Below are 27,602 nucleotides of genomic sequence, written 5' to 3' on the forward strand. Positions count from 1 at the left end.
CTGGTGTAGTTTCATTCTATAGGGAAGTGGAATTGTGGAGTGGAAAGAACTACGTTTCCCAGGAACCGTAGCGCGGTCGAGAGAGACCCTTGTGTGGGAGGTAAACGGAGGGCTTGGACCTTGGAGAGAGACCCCAGAGGAGAGGAGGCGACGGTTGGAAAGAGCGAAGGAAGAAAATGGGGTTGGAGAAGGAGCTGCTGGAGCTGGACTTGTACTCCTTGCTGGGAGTCGGCGAGAAGGCGGCGGATAAAGAGGTCAGAGAGGCCCCGGGAAAAGGAGGAGCAGGAGGAAGCTTCCTCAGAGGGCTTTGCCGTTGCCTCCCTTGAGGCCGAGAGAGTGTGGCTTCTTGGGCCCCATGACTGAGCCCTGGTCGAAGGCCCCCCTCTCCCTTCAGGTGCTGTCAAAGCCTAAGAAGCCTAGTCAAAAACTGACCCCGCAAAGCCTGAGCGGAGTTCTCACCCATGGCCCCTGCAGACACGGCCCTCTGACTCCCCCTTTCAAAGGAACCATCTCCTGGTGAAAGGCAAGAGTCTTATTCTGCCTGGGAGCACTGACCTCCCCTCTCTCTTCCCTCCTCCATGGCCAGCCTTTAGTGTCCCCACAGGGAAGGGTGGAAGGTTTTTGGTACTGCTTTGCTTTCCTTCATCCATTAGATCCTTGGTTCATATCCCTAGGTTTTGCCCTCAGTTTATCCGTGGGGCATGTCAGAGTCTATCATTTTGGCCCCAAAGCCTTCTCTCGACTTAGACGTGAAGTTGACTTATAGACAAGTACATATGGTGACTTCCTATAGATGTCCCACTGGGTCATGCATAAGGGCAGGTTTGGGGGCCAGAATGATGGATTTTAACATGTCCTGTGGGTAAGTATTGAAACAGGGCTACCTCTTAACCTTCTTTTCTCCAGGCTAAACATCCCCAGCTCCCTAAGTCGTTCCTCATAGGACATGGTTTCCAGACCTTTCACCATTTTTGTCGCCCTCCTTTGGACACGCTCCAGTTTCTCAATGTCCTTTCTGAATTGTGGTGCCCAGAACTGGACACAATATTCTAGGTGGGGCCTGACCAAAGCAGAATACAGTGGCACTATTACTTCTCTTGATCTAGACACTATACTTCTATTGATGCAGCCTAAAATAGCAGTGGCCTTTTAGGCTGCCGCATCGCACTGTTGACTCATGTTCAGCTTATAGTCTACTAGGACTCCCAGATCCTTTTCACACATAGGCGGGGTACAGACCGCCGCTTTGCGGCGGTCTGCCGCCGCCGCCAGTAGGTCCGCGGGGGAGCCGGAGCCTTCACACGGCCCGACTCCCGCGCGGACCAAAAAAGAAGCTCCAAAATGGAGCTTCTTTTTCCGTCGCGTTTGTGACGTAGCGAGGCGCCAGGGGCGCGCTCGCTACGTCACAAGCGGCGCAACGCGTACGGACGCTCAGCGTCCGGTACGCAAAGATGGCGCCGGCCATGTAGAAGGGCCGGCGCCATCTTGTACGGACAGAGTCCGTACTAGGCCCAGGGGCGTCTGTAAGAGACGCCCCTTTTTTAAAATGGGACGTCCAGAGGACGTCCCAAATGACGGTGCAGAAAGCACCATAGTTTCATTCAGCCATGTGTCTCCCATCCTATATCTGTGCATTTCATTTTTCCACCCTAAGTGCAGTATCTTACATTTCTCTGTGTTGAAATTCATTTTGTTAGCTATGGCCTAGCTTGATCCTGTCCTTTGGGGTATTAGCTATCCCTCCTAATTTGGTTTCATCTGCATAACTAAACATAACCAAATGTAAAGGACAAAGCAAGGGGGGGGGAAGCCAAAGAACTTAGAAAGTTCTGGCAGGTATTATTATTATTATTATTATTATTAACCTTTATTTATGAAGCGCTGTAAATTTACACAGCGCTGTACATACAGTCTTTTTAGTTAGACGGTTCCCTGCCCTCAGGCTTACAATCTAAAAAGACATGACACAGAAGGAGAAGGGAGTGGTGACGGGAAAGGGTAAGAGGTCCAGCAGTTCCTCTCAACCTCCGAGGCCTGGACCAAGGCAGATGGACTGAAGGGAGGGCTTGGCTTCAAAATGGGAGGTTAATCATTATCCAGGGAAAATACATACTCACAAGTAGGATAATACATATACAGTACATAGCAATACAGGAAATGGATCAATAAACAGCCAACAACAGAACATCAGATAGTAAGCGACAATTATGCGATGCCTGGGAAGGCTTCTCTGAATAGGATGGTTTTCAACTCCGTTTTGAAGCTGGTTAAAGAAGTGATGGCTCTTGCTTGTGGAGGAAGAAGGTTCCAGGAGTGAGGGGCAGCAAGTGAAAAGGGGCGAATCCGGGATGGGGCAGAGGAAATCCTGGGCTGAGACAGGAACCCTTGACTACCAGAACGGAGGGCCCTGGTGGGAAGGTGAGGAGAAAGAAGGTCAGATAAGTAAGGAGGGGCCAGTCCATGGAGGGCTTTAAATGTCGACAGCAGGAGCTTATACTGAATGCGGAAAGGGAGAGGGAGCCAGTGAAGGGATGCCAAGACAGGAGAGATGTGGTCAGAGCGGTGGGTGGAAGTGATAATGCGTGCAGCTGAATGCTGAACAGAGATTAAAGGACGGAGGTGAGAAAAAGGAAGCCCAGCCAGGAGGACATTACAGTAATCAAGTCGTGAGACCACTAGGGCATGGACCAGGATCTTGGCAGTAGAGGCGGAGAGATATGGTCGGATTTTGGCAATATTGTACAAAAAGAATCTACATGCCTTGGCTGTGGTCTGGATCTGAGGGATACACGACAGAGAAGAGTCAAAGATAAAGCCAAGACTGCGGGCTTGCTGGACTGGTTGAATGGAAATGTTGTCCACAGAGACAGAAAAGGAGTGTTGAAGGTTGGGCTTAGGAGGAAAGACAAGAAGCTCCGTCTTGGACATGTTGAGCTTCAAACGCCGATGGCGCATCCACTGTGAGACAGCTGTAAGGCAAGACGAGACTTGCTGTTCAAGCCTTGGAGAAAGGTCAGGGGTGGAAAGATACAGCTGGGTGTCATCGGCATAGAGATGGTAGGAAAAACCAAAAGAGCTGATGAGTTTTCCTAAGGACAGTGTGTAGAGAGAAAACAGAAGGGGACCCAGAACAGAGCTCTGGGGAACTCCAACAGATAAGGGAACAGGAGAAGAAGTCAGACCCCCTGCAACTACTGCAAAAGATCTGCCAGACAAGTAAGATCTAAACCAGTCGAGAACAGAGTCTGAGAACCCAAGGTCAGAGAGTATGTCAATTAGGAGACAGTGATCAACAGTGTCAAAGGCTGCAGACAAATCAAGAAGGATGAGAACAGAGTAAAGGCCATTAGCCTTGGCCTGTAAAAGGTCATTTGAGATCTTAGTGAGGGCTGTCTCAGTCGAATGCTTTGGGCGGAAACCAGACTGAAAGGGATCGAGAATGGAGTTGGCTTCAAGAAACTCAAGACAGCGCGAATAGACAACCCGTTCCAAAACCTTAGAAAGAAAGGGGAGAAGAGAAATCGGACGATAGCTAGACAGAGAGGAGGGGTCAAGAGAAGGTTTTTTCAGAATTGGGGAAATGAGAGCATGTTTGAAGTCTGACGGGAAGGAGCCTGTAGAGAGAGAGAGATTGAAGATATGGAGAAGCGAGGGTACAGTATATCTGTGCTCATTCCAAAGGCTGGATGGACGAGGAGGGATTTTAACTCAGAAAAGCTAACAAACACACACAAATGTCTTATGCATATCCTTCAATGCCCAATTCCTCTCAGTGCTCCTTTAAGGGGAAGCACCAAAGAGCTGCCATGACCGCCATTCACAGGGTGGCACTGAAGAAGAACCGACTGCAATTGGGGTTTCCTTGCATGTCAGCCAGTTCTGCAGGAGCCCAGTGTTCTTTCTCAGTTTTTACCCTTGAGCCCTGTCCCCTCTCAGCCAGGTCTTTCTATCCTCCCTCTTTTTCCATCCTGTGGCACTGGACGGGGTCAGTGCTTTTTTAGGTTCTCCTTAGATGGAATAAGCTCTCACCTATTGCCACCCTACACAGAGAAGGGGACGGTTCCTTTTTGGTAAGCATTATAGTACCATACTTGGACCCATGTATAAGGCGACCCAGGTTTTTAAGGTCAAATTTTTGGCTAACATTTATATAAGTATATACCAGTGGTCTCCAAACTGTGCCCTTTAAGACATTTTGGACCTCAGCTCCCAGAATCCCAGACTATTGGCCAACATGGCTGAGGCTTCTGGGAACTGAAGTCCAAAATCTCTTAAAGGGCATAGTTTGGGGACCACTGGTATATACAGTGCCTGTAAGTACTCTTCAGCACAACACTTCAGTTAAATGCATCCTTACCTCAGTCTCAGTAATAAGTGATTAATAGTACTGGTTCATTGTGTATGAGCTGTATTGTGGCAATTTAGAAAAAGCTACTAGCCTTTTCTTACTAGCTATTCTGCACATAACTATTTTTAAAAGAAAAATGAACCATTTTTGTAGAGTTGTCCTGTTGCATGGAGGGAATTTTCACTCAGCGAGGGGAACCACTTACTGTATATATTCATGTACAGTATAAGTCTAGAAGTTTTAGTCAAAAAATGAACCCCCAAAGGTTGGGTTGACTTATTCACAGGTCAGTGTAAGTAATGCACTTTGACTCTTAAAAGAAAGGAACCATCCTCTGGTAAAAGGAAAGAGTGTAATCTGAAAGCACTGACCCTCTTCATCCATCCAGCCTTTAGTGTGAACACAAACAGTTATGCCTGCTGGGATTTTGTAAATTCTTTGGCATTGTTTTCCTTTGCTTCATCCTTTAGATCCTTTGTTACATGCCCCTAGGTTTTACCCTGGACCTATCCACGGGTCATATCAAAATCCATAATTTTGGCTCCAAAACCTGCCCTCGACTTATACATGAGGTTGAATTATAGCCAATTATATATGGTAAATAGCATTTTGGAAATATGTTTTAACAAATTCTAAGAGCATGTATAAGAAGAGATGCTTTGAACAAATAGTGTTATTACCAGTAAATATGTATTGTAATCTAGTTTTTGCCCACAAGGTGGTGCACAAATACCAGATGCTTTTAGCAGGTGTGTTGACACAAATATTTTTCTGTGCCATCTCAAAAGGAGATCCTGCTTTGTAATTTGCCAAGATGGATTAATCCAGTTGCCTATGTTCTATCAATGAAGGTCTTCCACCATCAGTATTTCCATATAACCTGAAGTGTAGAAACCTGGTTGTTTAGTGAGAGGTGTATTTTGTGCTGCTATGGTGTGAAATGTGCAGTCAAGTTAGATTTTGGCAACCATTCATAATTTATTATGGTAATTGGTTGGATTCTGTCACATTTGATCAGTCACCCTTTGACAGAATAATATAATTATTTTAGCTGTTGTTCTTAAAGCTGTTTCTACTCCCTTTAACTATGTTACATTTCCTCATTCCATCCTATTTTTCTGACTCTTGCAGATTAAGAAAGCCTACAGACAGAAAGCCTTAACCTGCCATCCAGATAAACATCCAGATAATCCCAAAGCAGGTATTGACAGTCTTTGTGGAAACTCAGTCTTTTCTTAATACTGTCCCCTAGTGGTCACCAGGAGTGATTTTGTTCCAGGAACACACACACACATACACACACCGCCCCATGGATAACAAAATTGGCAGGTACTCAAGTCCCATTAGATACAATGGCATAGTAAAATGATACCCCATATATAAAATGGCAAAATCAAGGTATGCTTTTTGGAATTTATATATATTTAATATTTTCAAGCCATAACTCCGTGGATAAAGAATCCATGGGTACAGAGAGCTGACCATATAAAGAATTACATTGCTCTGTGCTGTTTCTTGGCATTTGTGTGATTGTTGGAGAGACATGGAGGTACTGTTTTATGTTGGCACTGTTCTTTCTTGGAGTGGTGCTCTCAAAGGGTGGTGCTGGGGCATACCTGCTCTACTCCTTGTGCATTGGTTTGTGGGGTCCCTCAGAGTTTAGTTTTGTCCCCAATGCTTTTTAACATCTACACCGCTAGGAGAGGTTGCCCATAGTTTTGGAGTAAGATGTCACCAGTATGCTCATGATGCCCAGCTCTATCACTCCTTCCCACCTAATTCCAAGTAAGATGTTCCTGTGCTAAACTGATGCCTGGCAGCTGTAACAGACTGGTTCAGGGCAAATGAACTGAAGCTTAATCCAAACAAGACAGTTTCTGGTCAGTTGAAAGACAGATGTAGGAATAGGGTTCCATCCTGTGTTAGATGAGATTTCACTACCCCTGCAAACATAGGTTCGCAGTTTGAGGAGTATTGTTGAATTCAGCTCTGAACCTGGAAGCCCATGTTTCAGCACTGATTAGGAGTGCTTTGCCCAGTTAAAATTAGTGCATCAGCTGCACCCGTTCTTGGAGAAGTTGGATCTGGCCATGGTGGTACATGCCTTTCTTGTATCCCATTTGCTTTACTGTAATAATCTCTATGAGCTTTGAAACTTCAGTTCACCAAAAGAGCTGCAGCCAGGTTGTTAATAATAATAATAATAATAATAATAATAATAATATTTATTTCTATACCGCTATTCCAAAGATCACAGCGGTGCACAACAAGCAAACAAAAACAATTAAAACATAACCCAATTCCCCAACATACACAATATCCAATTACAAAAAAAACCAATAAAACAGTTAACAATTAAAAACAGTTAAAACCATGCAAAACAACCCCATACAAATGGCTGGATAGATGGAATCCACCAATTACATTGCCAGGGGAGGAAGAAAGATGCCAGCAGGCTCATGGGGGAAAAGCCTGGCGGAATAAAAAGGACTTCAGGTTCTTCTTAAAACCATCAAGGGTGGCGACTGTACGGAGCTCATGGGGGAGTGAGTTCTAGAGCTGAGGGGCCGAAACTGAGAATGCCCTCCGGGATGAATTAAGTCGAGCATCTGGAACTCCTAAAAGATGTTTCCCACCTGACTTGAGAGTGCGGGGCGGACTGTATGGGGAGAGGTTAATGAGCTGGATATAGGGAGCACCACAACTCTCTTCTTGCACCAGCTCCATTGGCTGCTGGTCAGTTTCTAGGCACAATTCAAAATGCTGGTTTTGACCTAAAAAGCACTGCAGTGCCTCTTCTTATCCATGGACCTGCCATCTGCAGATTTGAGCTTCCACTGATGGCAAGGCCCCGCTGTTTGTAATGGAGGCACATGCACATGGCTGCATTAGCAACCATGCACACACCACGCTACCATAGAAAACAACAGGACTTAAGGTCCCATGTTTTTTGCTCCCCCACGAGCACAAAGGGACGACTGCATTTGGCTTAGCTCCAGTTATTTGAAGGGCCGTATCTCCCTTTATGATCCCATTAGAGTGCTGTATCATTCGAGAGAAGTCCTTCTCTCTGTCCCACCTCTCCCTCAGGCTTGTTTGGTGGGAGCAAACAAGAGGGCCTTCTTGGTGGGTGCTCCCAAGTTCTGGAACTCCCTCTCTAGAGAGGCCAGGATGACCTCATCACTGCTTTCCTTCCGGAGGTGGAATGTTTCAAACTCCTGAGGATAGGGCATTTAAATGCTGTGCAATTCAAATGTCAGTGTTTGTATATAGTTTTAAATACATTTTAATATTTGTAATATGTGATGCTTTTAACTTTTTAGATTGTTTAATTGTTTTTTAAACTTTATATCTACATTTTTAATGCTTTTGTATTATTTTTACTTATGTTATTTTAAATTTGTTAGCTGCCTTGAGTCCCTATATTACAAGTATGGAAAGATGTAAATACATAAAATAATAACAACAATAACAGCTTTTCAAAAGTTTATGTGGCAATTATTTATTGAATTTGTATCCTGCCTCCCCTTTCTATAGGACTCAAGGTCGCTCCCACTGAGGTGAATAATAAGTGAAGTTCACATATCAAAAGACAAATGAATTAAAAAGTCTATTTTAAAATATTTCAACAAAAAGGAAAGAAAACTCAGCATCCTCTTGGTTAAAAACTCAGTCGTTGTGGCAGGGGTTCATTTTCAAATGTTACAAAAAGCTTGTCCCATTCTGTAAAATCAGATTTTCAGTTTCATTATATCCAGGTATTGTGTGCAGTCTCCTAAGTTGCCACTTTAATTTTTCCCTTTTTGTTCCCTAGCTGAGCTCTTCCATCAGTTATCCCAAACATTGGCAGTTCTAACAGATGCAGCAGCAAGGGTGAGTTATTTAGTTCAGTCTCATAACTGCAAGCATATACTTGCTCTGCCATTGCACCGGAATTCTTGAAGAAACAAAAAAGCACCCAGGCACTTACTTCAACTGCTTTTGTGTGGGCCACTACAGATCCACTGGTTGTTTCCTGCTGGTCCAGTGCAAGGGAATGAGTGCCCTGGTCATTTGTAGAACTAAATCAACAAGCTTGGGCATATTTGGATGAATGGAAAACTCTGCTGTTGACAATGATTTTCCCGCACAACTCAAAAATTAATTTTTGAGAACTTCTTTATCTTACAGTGAAATAATGTGACCATAATATAGATGAACTTCTATATAAGAAAGTACGGGGGGCTTCTTTTACCTATTGATGTCATGTGTAAGAAACTGGTTGTGCTCATGCTTCACATGAGAAATGGCAATGATAATTCAGTGTTTTGATTTTCTCCATACTATTTTTCTAGAAATAAAAGGAAATCACCAAAGAATTGGGAAAGCCTTATGTTTCAGTTTAATTTATTTAAAATATTTTACACTGCTTTTCTCCTGAAAATGATATCCAGAAGGCCTTAAAAAGAAATAAACAATGTTGATAATAGTTGGCAACAAATAGCAGGACTATTTTTTTTCAAAAACATAATGGCATGCACTCATGCTTTTCCAAATTCTGGTTTTCCCCTTTATTGTGGTCTGTTTTATCCCACCTATAGTCAAGAGTGTAAGTGGTAGCTTCTTTCTCAGCTACTTACGTTATGCTTTAGTTAACTTTCTCCTGCTTTATTTCCTTAGTTTTAGAATTTTTACTTATGCAATTGCAACTTAGATTTCTTTTAATGTGTTCTTCATTATCTTGTTATTATTTCTCCAGGCAGCATATGATAAAGTAAGGAAAGCCAAGAAACAGGCAGCAGAAAGAACTCAGAAACTTGACGAAAGGAGAAAAAAAGTCAAGCTTGGTATGTAAATCCAGAACATTACTTCCACATAGGGGATAAATGCCAAGGGGAGGCATCCTTATAATTGATTCATGTCTATAATAATTAGTTTCAATAAAGTTATTTAAAAATTGAGATCATGCTATTGCATCAGTATTTCATAACCCACCCTATTATAAAAGTATTTGTGTTTTGCTGAGTTTGTGAACTTCTTATGCATCAGATCTCGAAGCCCGGGAAAGAGAGGCCCAGTCTCAGTTCAGCAGGGAGGAAGAGATCCATATAACTAGGACTTTGGAACAAGAGGTAAGGCTAGCATTACTGGACAAAATGTCATTTTCTGTTTGAAATGTGAGTCAGAGCAGACTGAGAGTTACTGGATTGGGGGTTGAGTAATTAAATAAATTATTCTGGGATCCCATGGAGGAAGGGGAATCTAAACTCGCATCTTCGTATGTGTGAAGAGGCAGCATAAAGAGATACATTTATTCAAGAGTCGAATGGATATAGCTGAATAGTAGAACATGTGGTTCATAAGCAGAAAGTCCCAGGTTTCAGTCCTTGGCATAGCAAGGTTAGACTCCAGTCTAAAAATGTAGAAACCCTCTGTTGGTCAGTGTAGTCAAGACTAAGCTAAATGAAATAGTGTTCTCATTTCATGTAAGGCAGCTTTTTATCTTCCTACTTACACTCTTGAAAATAAAAACTTTTCCATTTAGCTCTTGTTGATTGTCACAGAATGTAGAGCTAGATCTGCCATCAGCCTACTCCTTGTGACAGTCTTAGTCTGTAAAAATGTAGTCTATAAAATGTAAAGATGTAAATTGTTTTGTAACAGCCATTTTTTTAGGCAGCATGGTCACACTTTTGCCTTTCTTTCTAGATTCAACGGTTACGTGAAGAAGGGTCCCGCCAATTGGAAGAGCAACAGAGACTCATTAAGGAACAAATCCGACTTGAGAAAGAACAGCGAGTGCCTGGTAAGAACAAGCACGATCAGAGCCTCTGGTTATGCTGTGTTTTCTCTTCTGAATACGACCTTCAGTAGTCTTGGCCAGTTTGTGTTTTAGGTTATTGGGATTTGCAAGGAAGAGTGTACAGGATTGTATCTTCAGTTTATAGAATCACTTGCATACCAACATCTCACATATAGGCAATTACTGGAGTACCATATAGCACAGCCAGCAACAAACTCTGTAACTTTGTACTCACTCAGAACTGCTTCACTTTCGGAAGTAACTTATACCCTCAAATTAATGCCACTACTATTGGCACTTAGATGGTACCACATTATGCAACTACCTTCATAAGTGACATGGAATTCTTCCTCAGGTCTTGCACACAGAAGCGTTTGCTTGAACGGAGGTATACTGATGACCTCTTTATCATTTGGACTCATGCAAAAACAAAAAACAAAAAAATTGAGGCATTGCATTAGAATTACAACCATTTCCCCTCTGCCATCAACCTAAACTTAGAACAATCCACACAGACAAGTTCACTTCAACTCCACTGTACAGATACAGAGGACTACACTATAGTGTAGTGAACAGCCAAACACCACACTGTACTTAAATGCCTCCAATCTCCACCCAGAACACACTATCAAATCCAGTTTTTTTACAACCAAACCATTCAGCATCACTGTGTCTGCTCAGATCCACAAGAGAGAAACTCAAACATTATGGATTTACAATGGGCAAATTTAATGTAGCAGTTCTGGAGCCAAGGGAAAGTGGAAAGAGAAACAGCTGAATTGAGATATATTCACAAATCCCACTCCATTAGCAGAATCATGAATAAAGATAATGGTTTCTGCACTCTCTATGTATGTATACAGGTCTTCACAACTGCACATGTAACTGTGTGCAGGTTCACAGGGATGGCCATCCAATGGATTGCAGTCACCAGTGATGTGCTCCTGTGACTGGGCACAGGGATGGTGGGGGGAACAATTTTTAAGTAACTAGCTGTGCAACTTGAAGCCGCACAGTGTGGTCATGGCATGTACACTTCAGGCAACTTGGGAGCCGGCATTGCAGTTGGTGGGGACTCAGATCACTTTTGGAAAAGGCAGCTTCACATCACTTTTTCCGGCCCGTCGGTGTCGCCCCTCAGTTAATAATAATAATAATAATAACAATAACAACAACAACAACAACAACAATAATAATAATAATAATAATAATAATAATATGTATTTATATTTCCTGCCTCTCCCTGCGGATCGAGGTGGGATTACAACCGATAAAATCAAACAATACATTTACACAATACCATACTACATAAAATAATCAATAAAAACATGCCAAAATACAGTAAAATCATTAACATAGCCAAGTCGTTGTCTGTGTCTGTACTATTGAATCAGGTGTAGAAAATTCTGTAAGATCCACTATAAAAGATCAGGTGGATAGGCTTGCTGGAAGAAATCCATCTTAAGTGCCTTCTTAAAAGCTTCTAAGGTGATGATGAGACGGATCTCTTCCGGTAAGTTACTTCAAAGTGTGGGTGGGGGCTGCAGCTGCGAATGCTTTGTGGGAAGTTGTGATTAGTCTGATCTTTGTACGTTCCAATAATTTTTTCCCGGGTGTTCTGAGAGTGTGGGGCGGATTGTGTAGGGAGAGTCATTCCCTCAAGTAACTTGGGCCCAAGCCATGTAGGGCTTTAAAGGTAATAACCAACATTTTGTATTGGGCCCGGAAGCTGATTGGCAGCCAGTGTAATGATTTTAGTATTGGAGTAATATGGTCAGATCTGGATGTACCAGTGACCAATCTGTCTGCATCGTTTTGGATCACTTGAAGCTTCTGAACTTGGTACAAAGGTAGCCCCATGTAGAGCGCATTACAGAAATTAAACGAGAGGTTACCAGAGCATGTACCACTGTTTCAAGGTCCCTCTGGGCCAGGTAGGGGCGCAGTTGGCGTATCAACCGAAGTTGGTACCATGCACTCCTGGCCACCGCCTCCACCTGAGATGACAGCTGTAGAGATGACTCCCAGGACTGGTTGACAAATCTCCATCCCTGGACCAGGGATCCCTATCGCAAGCACCTCCATTTTCTCTGGATTCACCTTGAGTTTGCTTTCCCTCATCAGGCCCATTACCGACTTAAGACAGGCATTTAGAGGAGAGATGCCATCCTTAGTCACTGCAGCAGTTGGGGACATAGAGAAATAAATTTGGGTGTCATCAGTTAGTCTTAAAGGGGCTCCTGAATTCCTTATACCCCACCCCTTTTCCCCATTATGCTGAAGCAAATTAACATGGCTATATTTTTGAAAGTTTTAAATTTATCACTTGTTTTCTCTTCAGTGTGAGGAATTGATTTTGTCCTTTTGAAATCCTACCTCTTGTACAAAGAAAGGGGTAGAGTGTTGAGGAAGAAGTGTTTATCAAGAACTTGCCAAAATTTATTTTAGAAATATTTGTTTACCATTTAGTTTGCTTTTCTGTGGTAGTCTCTTGCTCTAAATAGGCATAATGAAAATAAGCATAAGACTTCGTTTTGGACTTATATCATTGCCAGGATACCTGCCAGCATAGATCTTGTCTACAAAGAAATACTTTGTGGTGGAGGTACATTAGTGTGTCCTTAATGCAGAATTGCTTGAATATTTCCATTTAGTAAAAAGCTACCTTATACTCTCAAAATAGTTTTCGTGGTATAACTTTTTTCCCCTTTTTTTCTTTGAGGTAAACAAGATGTGTATGGAGAGGAGGGCAAAGGAACACCCAAGCTCAAAGTAAGACATTCCCCAAAATCTGAGCTATGAAGAAAGATGAGCAACTAACTTATCATTCCATCAGTAGAAGCCACATGGATCACCTCCAGCCTCCCAGAAAGCTGGACTGTCCCTGGCATCCTCGCTGCTTATGAGAATGATCTCTTACTTCACCCTAATGTGTTCCTTGCACTTTAATCTAGAATCTAGGCACTAGGATGAAGGTAATTACATCTGTGACTTGGGATAGTGACAGGTTGCAAGATGCTGCTCGATGTATGTACCAGTTTTCCCATTTTGGGAGAAAGGAAGGATATAAATCCAATAAATAAATAAATAAAACTTTCCCATGTTCTTAAAATATGGACTCTTCTCTATGTATAGAATTAGTGTTTTTTCATATGTAGTCTAGAAATCCTTTTTCATTTGCCTACAAATATTTACGTATATTTAAATTTTCCTATATCAAACACGTAAAACAAATGCTAAATTCTCTTGTATATTGCACCCAGTTTGCTACCTATGTGAAGCTAACGTGTCAATTTTCTCTATTAGCTACGATGGAAGTGCAGGAAAGAAGATGAGACTAAAGGAGGCTACTCCAGAGATGTTCTTCTGCAAATTCTACAAAAGGTTCTGTTCCAAAATGCTGCTTCTTTTTAGTTAGTCTTGCCTAACAGAGAAGAGTAAGTCAGAATTCTGGTGTATCCTGGTTTACTGTGCTTTGTGTTTTTACACACAGCCTATTTGCTTCTACTTGGCTTCTCCCACCACTGCAAGCCATTAAACAATCTAGAAATGGTTTGTTCAACATACCTGGGGAACTTAGGGTCCTGTGTTGTGGCACTCATTGCAACCAGGACAAGCCAGAAATTGGCTTTGGCTTGCTTATTTATTATAATTTATTATAATAGCTGTATGGTGTTCTGTAGCAAAAGTTCTCAGAGCAAAACTCATTAATACAATGTAAAACTATATAGCATTTTTAAATAACTTACAATTATTTAAATCAATTTAAAATCATGTACATTGGGACAGAACTCAATAATCTTGCCAGGCTGTAATCCCTATGCCCCCAAGCCCTTGATTAAAAAAACAGCAACACCATAAAATTAACCTAGTGCTGAAACAAAACTAACATCAGCATCCATCCGTTGGCCTCTTAGGGGAGGACATTCCACAGCCAGTGCACCATAGCAGAGAAGGCTCATGCATCCTAGCTTACTTGGGAGCAACAAACCAGAATGCCAGATTGGAAAGTGTGTTAAAGAAACCATACCTGCTCTGTTTAATTGTTTGCATTAATGGGAGGAACCAAATGGGAACAAATCAACTGCATATACCAACACATGACTCATTGATAAACCAAGAGTATAGTAAAGCCAGGATGGTAAACCAGAAATATAGTGAATCCTGGCTTACTGTTCCATACAAACTTGGTTGTTGTGTAAAAATGAACCAAAAATGACTGATATTAATTTCTTCATAAACCTATGAGGCTATATCATAGTCAAGATAACTCCTTTAATTCTTTTTTGATGTAGTGGTTTGAGCATTAGACTATGACTCTGGAGAACAGAGTTCGAATTCTTGCTTGGCCATGGTAACCCACTGGGTTACCTTGGACATCTCACACTATCTCAGCCTTTGAGGAAGTTAAAAGGAAACCTTCTCTGAACAAATCTTGCCGAGAAAAACTCATGATAGGTTTGTCTTAGGTTGCCACAAGTCAGAAACAATGGATGAACACCCAATAAGAATTTAATAACTTGAAAACTGTCTTAAAGTTAATATATTCCTGCACATTGATTTCTGAATAACCTCTGATACAGAGATGTGGTTTTGTTTTGTTTTTCTCCTTCTTCATTACTATTACTATGTTCTTGATAACTATTCTTCTTCAGCAGCTGATTTTGTCTGGCTAGAGATTCCTCTATAATTTGTGGTTTTTGTTGAGATTAATTAATAATCACACAGTTTGCTGTTCTAATTGGTTTTGTTCCCACAAGTATGATGTATGAATTTCAGTGAATTTTCTGTGTCTCATTTCTTTCACCCCTCGAATTGCTAGCTGCCTTAGTAATATATCTGTAGATGTCAGAATCTGCTATGATGAAATGTCAGAATCTGCCATGATGAGAAACATGAGGGGGTATAGTAGTGGTAATGTAGCGATAACGGGGATAGAGAAACAATGGGGATAGAAAAACAGAGCTATGGTTTACTAGAGGAAACCACAGGAAGGGAAGGCAAACAGCTGAGAGTTCTGTAATTCAATTGAAATGCAAAAATGGTGACAGATGGACAATGGCTGGAGTAGTTAAGATATATGACTCTGTTAGGTCCTGAGTGAAGAAGTGTTTGATGGTCAACAAAGCTTTAGGAAAGATGAATTGATAAGGACATTAGGAAGTGGAGTAACCAGTTAAAAGACCTCTTTGATATGTTAGAAGCAGCATGGGCTTGGGGCTGGATAAAGGGGGGGGGTCTGAAAAGAGAATTCTGAAAGGTGAGGTGTTTTGGAGCACCACTTAGATTTGACTCCAACTGGTCAGAAAGAATCGTTGCCTTGTAATTCAAATAAACTGTCAATCAATCTCACTGCTATATTCAATTGGCTTTTCAAATCTTGGTTCGTGAATCATTACAGTAGAATGCATTCATTATAAATTGCCTTTTGCCAGTACTGTTCCCTTATTCCATTACAGTTTTTCTGTCATCTGTACTTGCAGATTTGTCAGAGCTTTAAAGTTTTAAAATATATTGTTACTCCTATAGACTTGTCTCTCACTTCTCGTTTCTTCTTCTGGCAGTATGGTGAAGTTCTGAATTTGTTGATTTCAAGCAAGAAGACTGGAAGTGCAGTTGTGGAATTTGCTACAGTAAAAGCTGCTGTAAGTTGCTGTGGGCTTTTTTATTTGTTTGTTTGTTTTTACCTTTGGGATTTCTTGGTGCATCATGCTGGACATAGTAGTGCAGGAGGTATCTCTTGTGAAGGACACAGCATTATTATAATGTGAACATTGATCTTGTAAAAGTTAGTTGTTTGGTGGCATGATACATTTGTTCTGGGAAAATATATATTGTATGGAAAGGGCTATAGTACAGTCAGCCCTCTGTATCCACAGATTCTGTATCCATGGATTACACCATCCACAGCTTGAAAATAGTCCAAAGACAAAGAAATTCCAAAAAGCAAACCTTGATTTTTCCATTGTATATAAGGGACACCATTTTACTACACCATTGTATATAATGAAACTTCAGCACCCACAAATTTTGGTATCCACAAGGGGCCCTGGAACCAAACCCCAGTGTATACAGGGGCCTGCTGTCTTGAATAGGACAGTTCTTAGCATTCAGTGTTTCTTGAATAAAGATGCAGATTTGATTTGTAAATCTGAGTTAATTTACCACTCAACAGGGCATTAAGGTCCTCTGGGAAGAATTTGCTGCAACCTAAAAAGACCAGACAGCCTAAAAAGACCCAGAAGGCCTTCTCATCTGCCACTCCTAGGCTATGGAGTGACCTGCTGGAGGAGATCTGTCACATTACCACCCTAGCAGCCTTTAAAAAGGCTGTTAAGATGGACCTCTTCCAGCAGACCTTTCCAGATTAGCCTCCCTCTTTATTGTCTTACTGTTTTGATACGGATAGCCCCTGTCTACCCCGTGAACACAGATGCTCTTGCTCTAATTTTCTACCTTTATTTTAGCTTATACTTTTTAGCCCATATTGTAAGCTATTTTAGACTGTTTTGTTTTTTATGATTGGGATGTGGGTTAGAATAGGGGATTATTTTTAAATGTATATTTTCTGTTTATTGTATTTTACTGTTTTTCTATTTGTAACCCGTCTTGATTCCTTCAGGAAAAGGCAGGCTATAAATAAATTATGATGTTGTTGTTGTTGTTAACAAAAACTTGTATATCTTTAATGCAACCTTCTTAGCACAGTATACAGTCATTACTGTACAATCAATCAGTGTACAGTCAATGTACAATGTACAATTTATCAGTTACCTGTATCAATTGGTGCTACATCAGTACATTAGGAAAGATAAGAAGTAAATTATTCAGATGCTACAGTTTAAAAACTTTTTTTGCATTTCATCAGTAAATAAATGTATACTGCCCTACAGCTAGATCTTCTCGTCTACAGTCCTCCGGTCATTTTCATTCATAGGCTGACACAGAAATTCAAGTTTTTCTGCTTTTTCCACTCCCATTTGATTTCTTGGCTTTGGGGGAATAATACCAACTGATAAAAATTTCTCTGTGCCTGCAAGAGGAAGTAACTGGCTGTGACCAATTGGCATACTAACTGAAGGAACTCTAGCTCAAAGTGGACTATGTATCCCCTTCTTATGCTATTTACACTTGACACATGTTCCTTTTTTCTTTTAAAGCAATTCTGGGAGGTAATTTTTTAAAATATTTCCAAATTAGGGGGTTCTCTTATGCTCAGGAGAGGCTATGACACTATTTCTTTTTCTGTGGTAAAATGTGGGGACCCTTTTGCCTTCCAGTCCTGTATTGTGTGCCGTAACTTACTGTTCTGCTTCTGCTCCACCTCTATGACCACAATCTCACTCAGCATATGACATTGTATATCATGAAACTTTAGTCACCTGAGAAGCAAAGCTGAAAGCTTGAGGGTTCTTTCCCAAAAGACAATTACAGCCCCTTGCTGCCATGGCTACATCCTATGAAATACTGGGATTTGCAGTTTGGGAAGGTACTAGAGCTCTCAGGCAGAGAACACTAAATACCTCAGAAAACTGCATGTCCCAGGATTCCATAGAATGGAACCATGGCAATTCAAAAAGCATCAAAGGAATATAATTGTATAGTGTGAAAGCGTCCCAGAACTTGAAGGAAGAACTAATTATTGTTGTTCAGTGCCAGACAGGCTAGAGCTATTTTTATGAGATTAATAACTTACATAAAAGCTCATGTTTGTTTGTAGATAGCTCAGTCTCCACAAGTGTGACTATGACAGAGCCATTAATTCGTTTTTGTAAGACTAAGGGAAAGTTTAGCTGTCACGTCATGATGAGTTTTACATTTAATTGTTTATTATTCAAGTAATATTTTATTTTTAATTTTTTAAAAAAATCATGAGACTTCATCCTCACTATCCAGTGACTTTACTTTTTAATTCTCCTTATAGTATGTGGCATGACTTTCCTGTTTGGAGAAATCTGGATTTGTTTTACTTACCTTGTTTCTTGTCTCCCAAGCACTTCCTTGTAACAATGTGTATCCTGCCAGTTTGTAGCAGAGAAAGAGAAGATGGCAATGGGGTGAGAAAGAGGCTATGGAATCAAACTGATGTGAACCTAGCTAGGAGTTTGGAAGAGGGACCTGTCCAAGTTTAGATGAAAGGGTTTTCAGGTTTCATCTAGCATTACAGTTAAATTTGGCTATGACTCTTCCTTTGTTTCCTGGGGTTTCATTAGGAAAACATGCCTCAGTTGAATGAAAAGGAATATAATTGCAAGCATTTAATTTTTTTTAGGCGATGGCAGTAAAAAATGAAGTTGGACTGATAAATAATCCCCTAAAAATCACCTGGTTAGAGGGCCAACCACAAGGCAGCACATTGTATGCCGATGGCACCATTCAACCACAAATATCCCAGGTAAGGCAGTGCAGATTACTGTTGCTTTGTGTGTGTGTGTGTGTGTGTGTGTGTGAGAGAGAGAGAGAGAGAGAGAGAGAGAGAGAGAGATCTTTTAACCTCTGCATCCTTTTGTAAACTGTTGGATTTTATCATTTGTATAGACATGCTATACTAGCACATTAGCTGTATTATTGCTAATTAAAATTGATTTAGAATAATGTCATCAATGTTTGTTAGGTTAGATTTGGGTCAATAAAGGTGGATCTGTGTTGTTTATAAAATGCAGTCCTGTGGGAAAAGGTACACTTGTTTTCTGTAAATTATGCTGAACATTGTACTGATACCTTTGACTATAGTCTGGCCTCTTTTTCTCTGTACACATAGCCTGCATATTTCCCCCAGCAGTGCGTAGGTGAGAAGGTGAGAATGTAGCAGTTGTGTATTTAATGAGCAGGTGTTCTGGCAGCTTCTTGGGAGAAGCTGTTGTTTGCATGTTCTCTTGTTTTGCTAGCAGGTTTCTTGGTACTTGATTCCAAGTGGCATTTCCTGAGAAACTACCTCTTAACTTCCCTGAGGTTGTGTTGGAATCTGGGCGGTTCCAGCTTGGGTATACTTGCAGCTCTCTGTGAAAGGTGGCTTCCCTATCTGACTACACAGGGCAGATTGTTTACAACCATAGATAGTCCTGCCTAGAGTGGAGTAGGTAACAGCCTTCTGACTGGATGGAATAAAACAACAACAACAAAACCAACCAAAAAAACAAGGTTAATGTTCTCCCTTCACAACAACATAGACAAAGCTGTCACAAACAGGCCTCCATAGAGTCCTTGGTGTTGTGTCCCTTTGTTAAGGATGGAAGAGCAACTGCTTACTCCAGCCAGAAGCCTTGTTTGCATTTAGGTGGAAGAACTTCGGCTGCGAGTATTGCTTCTTACTATATCTCTGGCTTGTGACTCAGTGTATCTTGGCTGATTTCCATCACAGCACTTCTGACTGGGAGGCTGTAGTCTGCCTGCTGTACATGATTAGTATGTCTTGAGCTGAGGGGTAAACCTGGCATCTGTGATTTATGTTCATAGCTCTATGATAGCAAAAGGGTTACACCAGTCAAAGAGAGGCCTTCCAGCTTCCTTTGACATTGCAGAAGTTGAAACATTCTGTTCTGAGCTCTTCCATAATTCCATTAGTAGGTTTTGTTCCTTAATACAGAAACAACTTGGGGAACATACTGCAGTTTAAACAAGCTCTTATATTTAACACTGGTATTTGGTGGGTTGCCAACTAGAATGAATAACATTGGTGCATCGTTCAGAGTGAAAGGAGATAGAAGCAAGTGCTTTTTCCAGAATGAGAGATTTGCCCATTAACTAGTTAGCATAACAGAGAACTGATCCAGCAATATCAACATTCATTAGGGATGAATTAGGGGTGAAACAGACCACCCCTTTGCGCTGACATCTGGGCGGCCTCAGAGCATGGCGTTTTGATGCCAAACACTCTGAAGCTGCCTGGAAGCCAGCTTCCAGCTGCCCAAGTGCACACACATGGTATGGCTTCCAGGTCTCATGGGGGCATGGTGGTTACACACCACAAGGTCCCAACTTTCCAGGAAGCCACCGCAGGGCCACAGAAGAACCGCTAAAGATGGCTTTTCTGCAGCTGAAATAGGAGTAATTCAAAACCACTCCTTTTCCGGCTGGCACCGCAGCAGATTAAGACTGCCGTGTGCGGCTGCCGCAGCCCCAATCTAGCTTTGTCTGGGGCAGTCTCTTTTGTCCCTCAGTTACCCCAAAAAAACTGAGATAGATTTGAATCCTGAGGTATTTTTGAAAAACATACTGAATTTTGTGCCAATTCCCAAGAAAACTGAATTCTACAACTTGATTAAGTTATATTTGCCTATAAGCAAATGAGATTATAAGACTTCAAAAGTATTTTGAAAATAAATCCCCACAATTATTCAAAATCTCAGAACTGTGAAAAGATTAATTGTGAGTCAGGCACTGAGTGTGGGGAGTGTACCTTTGTACTTTTGACCTGTGACTGTCAAAGTTCCAGTCAAGCTAACATTTTGATAATGAAAACATTTTCTTGTTGTCCCATATCTGTAAATGTGTATCCCCACCCTTCCTGTGTCTGTAGAATTACTCCTGTGTGACCTCACATTCCTTCCGGCCAAGAGTATGCTGCTCTCTACAGAACCCGTCTGAAATTCAGTAGCCAGAATTTGAATCTACATTTGTTGTTGTTGTATGCCTTCAAATTGTTTTTTACTTTTGGCAGCCCTAAAATGAATTTGTTGCAGGGTTTTCTTAGCAAAGTTTGTTCCCATTGCCTTCCTCTGAGGCTGAGAGTGTGACTCACCCAAGGTTTACCCAATGGGTTTCCATTGCCAAAAAGGGATTCAAACCATGGTCTTCAGAGTTGTAGTCCAGTGCTCAAATCACTACACACTAGCTCTCTTCAGTTTGTGTACTAATAATTTAATTCTCTGTTTCGCCTACTCTTTTCAAGCTGTATTGTTTGTCTTCATTATCTCTTATGTTAGTATTCATCTCCAGTTACTTCTTTCCTCAAAATGAGAACGGGTCCTGAAGCTAAAAAGTATATTAGTACTAATTCCATTATTTCCATCTGCCCTGCAATTGTTCTGCTTTCTGTTACATTCACATCACCATATATATTTGTCCTCCTTTTAGTTAATGTCTGTTTACCTGCTCTGTGCTTGAAATCTTGAACAGTCCATTAAAGGGGCAATCCTGTGCTCTCTAGAGGGCAGCTGAGAAAACATGGGATACTTCCAATGTCTGTCTGTCTGTCTCTCTCTCTCTCTCTCTCTCTCTCTCTCTCTCTCTCTGGCATTAATCCATTTATCAGGGCTCTACTTAATATTGCATATTCAGTAGCTTTTTTATGTTACAAGAGTGACAGACAACTTTCTCTGAAGCTTATTCAGATTAAGCAGATGTTTACTGTACCTGATAACAGAGGCACTATCCTGACACTGACATTGAAACAAAATTGTGTCTTTTTTCACTTAAGTGGAAATCTAGCATACTAGTATGTAAAGCAGAGCACACTGTACATTTTGAAATGCTGCTTACCTAAGCTTTTAACCTGAGGCAAGAAACCCTCAGTTCACATCTGATTCTGACTTGTTAGTATTATTCAGCCAGAAACTAAAGCAAGAGCAAGAGCCAACTTAATTAAAAACTCTTGACGTGTATTGGGGTTTTTCCCTTGATGGCACAGTCAGAATCTCAGCTATCCAGATGTGTGTGGGGTTCAGAAATCAATACAAGTATTAATTCTGTACTGAGACATACTATATTGACACTGGTCATATATTCAAACAGGCATGCCTAACCCAGCTAATTTTATTTTAGAGAAAAGGCCACTGCAGATCCTCTTTCTAGATCATACCCCGCACTCCCTTCTGCTTGTTTGTTTGTTTGTTTTTAATACAAACATTGCCTTCAAGGGCAAAAAGCACCCAGACACTTTTTTTTTTCAATAGAAAGCCAGTACCTGAAGGCTACTTTTCCCCCAAAATAAAAGTGGCCAGGTTAATCATGTTTATATTTTGCCCCTGTGATACTAGTGAGCCCAGCATAGTGGGAGGGTATGCCTGGGAATCACTCTTCGTTTATTCAGGATAGTCTGATATCCAATATTGTTTCCAATAGTGAGCTCCTAACACTACCAGTCAAAGGTATTGTGCAGTAGTTTCCATCCTTTCACAAAGCAATTTTTGTGGAGAGAAAAAAACAGAAGCAATTCAAAAATACTGGAGGGAAGACAATAAGTTTTAGTTCCCCACCTTGGTAAAATTCCACAAATGAAGCAGAAGAGGTGAACAATAAAAAGCCTTACTTTAAGTCAATAACCTACTACTGGAGACACTTGATTCTGGCCCTGGAGCATGCAAATTATTTTTCTTGTGGAAGGTCTCTCTTAGACTGTGGAAGAGAAAGTTTTGTTTGCTGGGTTCCTTCAGGACTTTTTTCATGTTTCTTCCCTAGAGGTAACATAGTTGGGCAGAGTCACTGTGGTATAATGGTTTGTGTGCTAGATTAGGACACTGGGAAACCAGGGTTCAGATCCCCACTTGGCCATAGAAACTCAGTGGGTGATTTCTGGGCAAGTCACACTCTCACAGTCTCAGGAGAAGGTAAGAGCTTCTAACACATTCTGACAAGAAAGCCCCATGAGAGGTTTGGCTTAGGGTTGCCATAAATCAGAAATGACTTGAAGGCAGACCAAAACAGCAACATAGGTTTCTTTCTTGTCTTTCTGCTGCTAAAGTAATGTTTGTCAATGGAAGTTAGAGGAGTTGATAAGGATGTAGAGTAAATACTTTTAATAAGGATAAAATATACAAGCTCTTTCACATTTTACAGTGGAATGCATATTCATCACATTTTGCGGAAGCATTTGTTCTATAGTAAGAGCCCTACCCCCTACCGCCTGGTGGTGAATACAAAGCATAACAATAATTGCTTTATGGCATGACTTTCCAATAGCTTAAATATGCCCATTAATTAGAATTAATGTGAGAAAATGTGTACTGATATAAAGGAAGCTAATTGTCACATTCATTGCCTCTACTTAACTAGGCACACTTCTAGGCTCCTGCCTTCAGTCTTTGAGATAACCTTATATGAAGGTTTCTGAATTTAGAGGTATTTGATATTTGGGATTGCTGAAATGATCCAAACAAACCTCTTTCTTCCTTAGGGTACTGATCATCTTGTCACACCACCTACTCTTCTGCTCACACACTTTTGTTTTAGGAACTCTCAGTCCAAATGTAGCAAATGTCTTGCCTGACTATGAGGATGAGGTACTCCAACACAGTGAGAATATTCTTAGAAAAGTAAGATGAACAGAAGCGGTACCTGTGGTTTCTAGTCAATGGGGCACTCTGCTGATAATGCACTGTGAGAATTCAATGAGAAAGGGGTACTTCTTCTTAAGAACAAAATGTAGGTTAGGCTGTTACGTACCAGTGAAGAATAGCCTGTAATCCAGTATGATTCCTTCCTCTGATCTAGCTGGAAAACCAGCTAATTTAATAGCAAATTCTGTTTCCTGAGTGTATGCAGAACATCATCGAGGAGTGAGGGCCCAAAATCCAGCGTGAAGGAAAAAAAGGGGTCTGATGGATCTGGAAGAGGTTTACCAAGCCAGGAAGAGGTATCATAGGGGAGCCAGGTTGTGTCTTGATTTTTGTAGAATAGGTCAGGTGATGTTTGAGTTGCCTTATGGGAGTGATGTAAAGTGATTGGAAAGGACAGGTTTGCAGAAGGGGAATCTGCGTGATCTATTATGTTGGGGCAGCTGGCACTGTCGAGATACAGCCGAGGGGGTTTTGGAGGGGGCTGTGGCTTTGTTGCTAGGTTTTGTTCGCTCTGGCATGATAAGTAGGCAGACTTCCCCTTCAAGTCCCGTAGAAATTCCTTTCGGTTGTACTGTCTAGTATTATCTAATGTTTGACTGTTGTGATTCAAGATAATGACTTGATTGTCCAGCTTCTTATGCCTCCTGAATGAAAGACGCTTGAAAAAACCTGAAGACCTCATGGATCCCCTCCGCCAAGTGTCCATAGTGAAGGAAGTCGTAAGAGGGTGGCAATAGTTAACTCCACAGTGACTGTTAGAGGCTTTGGTCCCAAGGGAAATTGAGGCTTTTTACCAGTTAGCTCCTATTTTCTGGAAGAAAGAGAGAGAGAGAGAGAGAGAAGGGAAAGAAACACTTTCTGCCATATGGATGCATTCACCTTAGCACCTACCTGCATTTTAAAAGCCGTAGGCAAGGGTTACATTAAAAATGATTTTACCAAAGTAGTAGATTTTATTGTTCTGGATTGGTGTTTTTTATTTTTTTAATTATGTAAAGGTACATTGGGAGTGTTCTTCCCTTGAAATTGGTTTAAAATAATAGTAAATAAAAATAAATATAAACACTGGGTAAAATGTACATGTAAGAAGGTACATACAAAAAGCCCTTCTGGTATTGTGAATTTTAAAATCTGTCTTAAGTTTTTGGGTATACATCATGTGTATTTCCCATTTTTCAACTGCTTCAAACCATTGTTTCAGGTAGTCTCTTAGAACACTTTTCTCTTGTTCTGTACTATTACAGGTTTCCATTTACACAGTCTCTTTTACAGTTTTTTATCTGTCTGTTTGCCTCCCTCTCTCTTTCTCTCAGCATGAATTCAGGCACATGCACTACCCTCCTGAAGGGTAGCTTCCCTATCCTCACTTGGTTCCATGACCTCTCCCTCCCACTTGCTTTGTCTTTCTAATGCAGACTGCAATCATAGCTTGGCACAAGGCATAGTCTGCCAAATCAGCAACAGTTGAAAACCAGCGTAGCCATGCCATTCCTCTAACAAATCTACCCAGATTCTAGAGCACAAGATAGCATCAATATTTTTAAAATATCCAACGTTCCATAGTAAAATTAGCATTGGTCCCTCATTATTAGCCCATTAGCAAAAAGATGCTTTTGAAGAGTTAATAAATCAGTGGTGGGATTTACTAGTCAGCAAAATGAAATGCAAAGTTACTACTTACTGTTAGATGGAACAGCAGGAATGTAGCCAAGAGGAACTCTGAAGGAAGTGTTTCGAACAGTGACAGCACACCTGTTTTACAGATGTCCTGCCTTGGCAGTCATTAAAAAGTTCATCTAATGTATATTTTGTCTTCCTCTAGAATACCTTTTCTTCTGTGGTGTTCTTCACTCATCTCAGTCAACCGCCTGTATGTTTTGCAGGTGGTAATTGCTTTGTGTGTGTTCTGCGTCAATCCCTTGCTGACTCAATCACATTAGAAACTGGGATTTACATTATTAGCTAATTGCCAAGGTTGCAGGAAGTAGGTGTGTAGAACTGGAGCACCAGCCCACATGCTGTGCCTCAGGCAAGTTCAAAGCTTCTATGGAGCACTTGAACTACTTTCATTAGTATCAGTTGGAGAGGAAAGGTAGGGAAGTATAATAAAGCCCAGCAACATTTAGTTCAGGCTCCCTAGCTCCAGGTTCAAGAAACCCATTTCATTCTAGCTGTTGTTATAAATGGAATTTCCCCCTCATTTTGTGATAAAATACAGACTTCTAGTGCTTGTAACTCACATACCCACCCAGCTGGTTAGTAAAGCTGATGGCCCAGAAGCTCTTAAGAGCCACAATGGGACCATCTTTATGTTGAATGTTACTCCTTACACATGAGTGAATTATCCACTAAACTTGCCCTGGTATTCTTTCTCATGGTATCATAAGGCTAGAGGAGTTTGGACATTCAGTAGCAGTACCTTCAGTTGCTATTTTGAACATTCTTTTGACTTGAAGCATCTGCTTTTTAAACATAAATTGGATCTCTTGTTTTGTAAGGTGTTTATAATAGCCCACTTCGTAACAGTGGATTTCTTTTTACTTCTATTGGAGAGACATTTAAAATGAACATTGAATTAAACACTAATTTCCTATCACATTTTGAAGTTATTACCATATACCGGTAAGCTAATAGAAGGAAGCGATTTCTTGTGATCTTCTGCATTAGCCAGGATTCAGATTAGTTCAGGGAGGTAAATACCCATTCAGCTGTGAAGCCCTCTACCTCATAAATTTACTGTAAAGGTGTAATGTTGCATACACTGATCTAAATTCATTCAAGTCTGGGTGGTATAAAAATATAAATAGTAATTAAATTTCTAGGGAAAGTTGCCTTAGATAACATTGGATGCCACCTTTTATTCCTTTTCCCAGATGTGTTAAGCATTCAGAGGAGATTCTTCTGTCAGCCTTGTACCCTCACACCCTAATCAGGATCCCATACAAAATCTATCCTCTCCTTTTCTGTTATGATTAGGATTGCCCATATCTCATAGAGGTCTAAAAATTAATTTGAGGTGCACTAGGTCAAGCAAACAAAAATTCTCAAGATTTGTCAAGCTTGAAAGCAGGCATATGTTCTACAGCAAAATTATATAAACAATCATTGATAAAACAATCAACACAATTACAGTTGGCTCTCTGTACTAATGGATTCAACAATCTAGGGCTTTAAAATATTTCCTTCTTTCCCCCCAAAATTGAATAAGCAACCTTGATTTTGCCATTTTATATAAGGGAAACCATTTTACTACACCATTGTATATAATGGGACTATAGCATCCATGGATTTTGGTATTGACAGGGCATACCAAGAGCCCACTGTATTTTCCTAAGAAATCTCACAGTTTTCCAGCTTTGAGCTTTATAGACAGATCAATATATTAATAAGCAAAACTGTACATAACAATCTAGAAGAAACTTTTTTTTCATTTACAGTTTAACAATTGACATTGTCAATTGTAGTTTATATCAAAAAGCACAATTCTAATCATTACTGACAGTTGAACAAGGTCTACATTCTGTGCATAATTTGTTCTGTTCACTATATGTATGTAGCAATTTTTATTAACTCAGTCAAAAAGATTCAGATATGAACTGCTTAGCATGCTGCAGGCCAAATATATTGCCAGCATCACAACTGTCTTAATTGAGTCTGCATTTCTATACACTGCTGTGAGATGCACTCTTTCCTTGCACCTTTGTGGCAGAGGATGATCTCCCTCTCTCTTTTAATAGAGTTATGACTTTTGAAAGAGACATTCCATTTAACATTAATTGCTGTCACTCTTTCCTTAGGATTCAGTAGTCTCGGAGAGGGATTATGAAAGCCTTGTGATGATGCGGATGCGCCAAGCTGCTGAGAGGCAGAAGCTGATTGAGCAGATGAAACAGGAAGATGAGGAAGAGTCATGCACGTAGTACAAGGGGAAACAGCATTGTTTGGTGCTTTTCGTTATTCTTCTTAAATTAAGTCAATAAATATCCTTTTTCTTAAACAACTGTATTTTTCTTGGAAATTTATACCTACTGTCCTAATCAATAGAATTTATATCTTCTGGGAATTTATATGAAGACCATTGATGTACTGCTCAGAATATTTTTCAGAAATGATAACCAGTCCCTTTTGAAAGAAGTGCATATGCTGTGTCTGTTGACCATTGTTTCTCTTCCCATCAATGAAAATGTGGGCTAGG

General features: G+C 40.7%; 2 protein-coding genes across 3 annotated transcripts; one reads left to right on the forward strand and one right to left on the reverse strand.

Annotated features, from left to right (window-relative positions):
* Nucleotides 1-38: 38 nt before the first annotated feature.
* Nucleotides 39-27,408, forward strand: DNAJC17 (DnaJ heat shock protein family (Hsp40) member C17). 2 transcript variants are annotated; one of them, XM_042463800.1, is made up of 11 exons: nucleotides 39-254; nucleotides 5,480-5,549; nucleotides 8,163-8,221; nucleotides 9,087-9,174; nucleotides 9,377-9,459; nucleotides 10,037-10,133; nucleotides 12,862-12,902; nucleotides 13,437-13,514; nucleotides 15,695-15,775; nucleotides 18,403-18,525; nucleotides 27,205-27,408. In XM_042463800.1, exons 1-11 carry the CDS (start codon nucleotides 177-179, stop codon nucleotides 27,325-27,327), a joined length of 921 nt encoding a protein of 306 aa, XP_042319734.1. In that variant the 5' UTR covers nucleotides 39-176; the 3' UTR covers nucleotides 27,328-27,408. The 2 variants fall into 2 exon arrangements, with proteins under 2 accessions (XP_042319734.1, XP_042319726.1); XM_042463792.1 differs by having other exon boundaries at nucleotides 42-254; nucleotides 12,853-12,902.
* Nucleotides 22,843-26,594, reverse strand: C1H15orf62 (chromosome 1 C15orf62 homolog). Its single transcript, XM_042463814.1, has 2 exons — nucleotides 25,089-26,594; nucleotides 22,843-24,218 (listed from the first exon to the last, which is right to left on the reverse strand). The coding sequence occupies exon 2, from the start codon at nucleotides 24,111-24,113 to the stop codon at nucleotides 23,574-23,576; it is 540 nt and encodes a 179-aa protein (XP_042319748.1). The 5' UTR covers nucleotides 24,114-24,218; nucleotides 25,089-26,594; the 3' UTR covers nucleotides 22,843-23,573.
* Nucleotides 27,409-27,602: the final 194 nt, after the last annotated feature.

Source organism: Sceloporus undulatus, chromosome 1 (genome assembly GCF_019175285.1).
Source record: "Sceloporus undulatus isolate JIND9_A2432 ecotype Alabama chromosome 1, SceUnd_v1.1, whole genome shotgun sequence".
Lineage (NCBI taxonomy): Eukaryota > Metazoa > Chordata > Lepidosauria > Squamata > Phrynosomatidae > Sceloporus > Sceloporus undulatus.

Excerpts from the sequence above, each read along its gene's own strand:
- DNAJC17 (XM_042463792.1), top strand. The coding sequence starts at position 177 with ATGGGGTTGGAGAAGGAGCTGCTGGAGCTGGACTTGTACTCCTTGCTG. Across the intron at positions 255-5,479 it reads AGAAGGCGGCGGATAAAGAG|ATTAAGAAAGCCTACAGACA; the intron begins GTCAGAGAGGCC and ends TGACTCTTGCAG. Across the intron at positions 13,515-15,694 it reads TTCTGCAAATTCTACAAAAG|TATGGTGAAGTTCTGAATTT; the intron begins GTTCTGTTCCAA and ends TTCTTCTGGCAG.
- C1H15orf62 (XM_042463814.1), bottom strand. The coding sequence starts at position 24,113 with ATGGACACTTGGCGGAGGGGATCCATGAGGTCTTCAGGTTTTTTCAAG.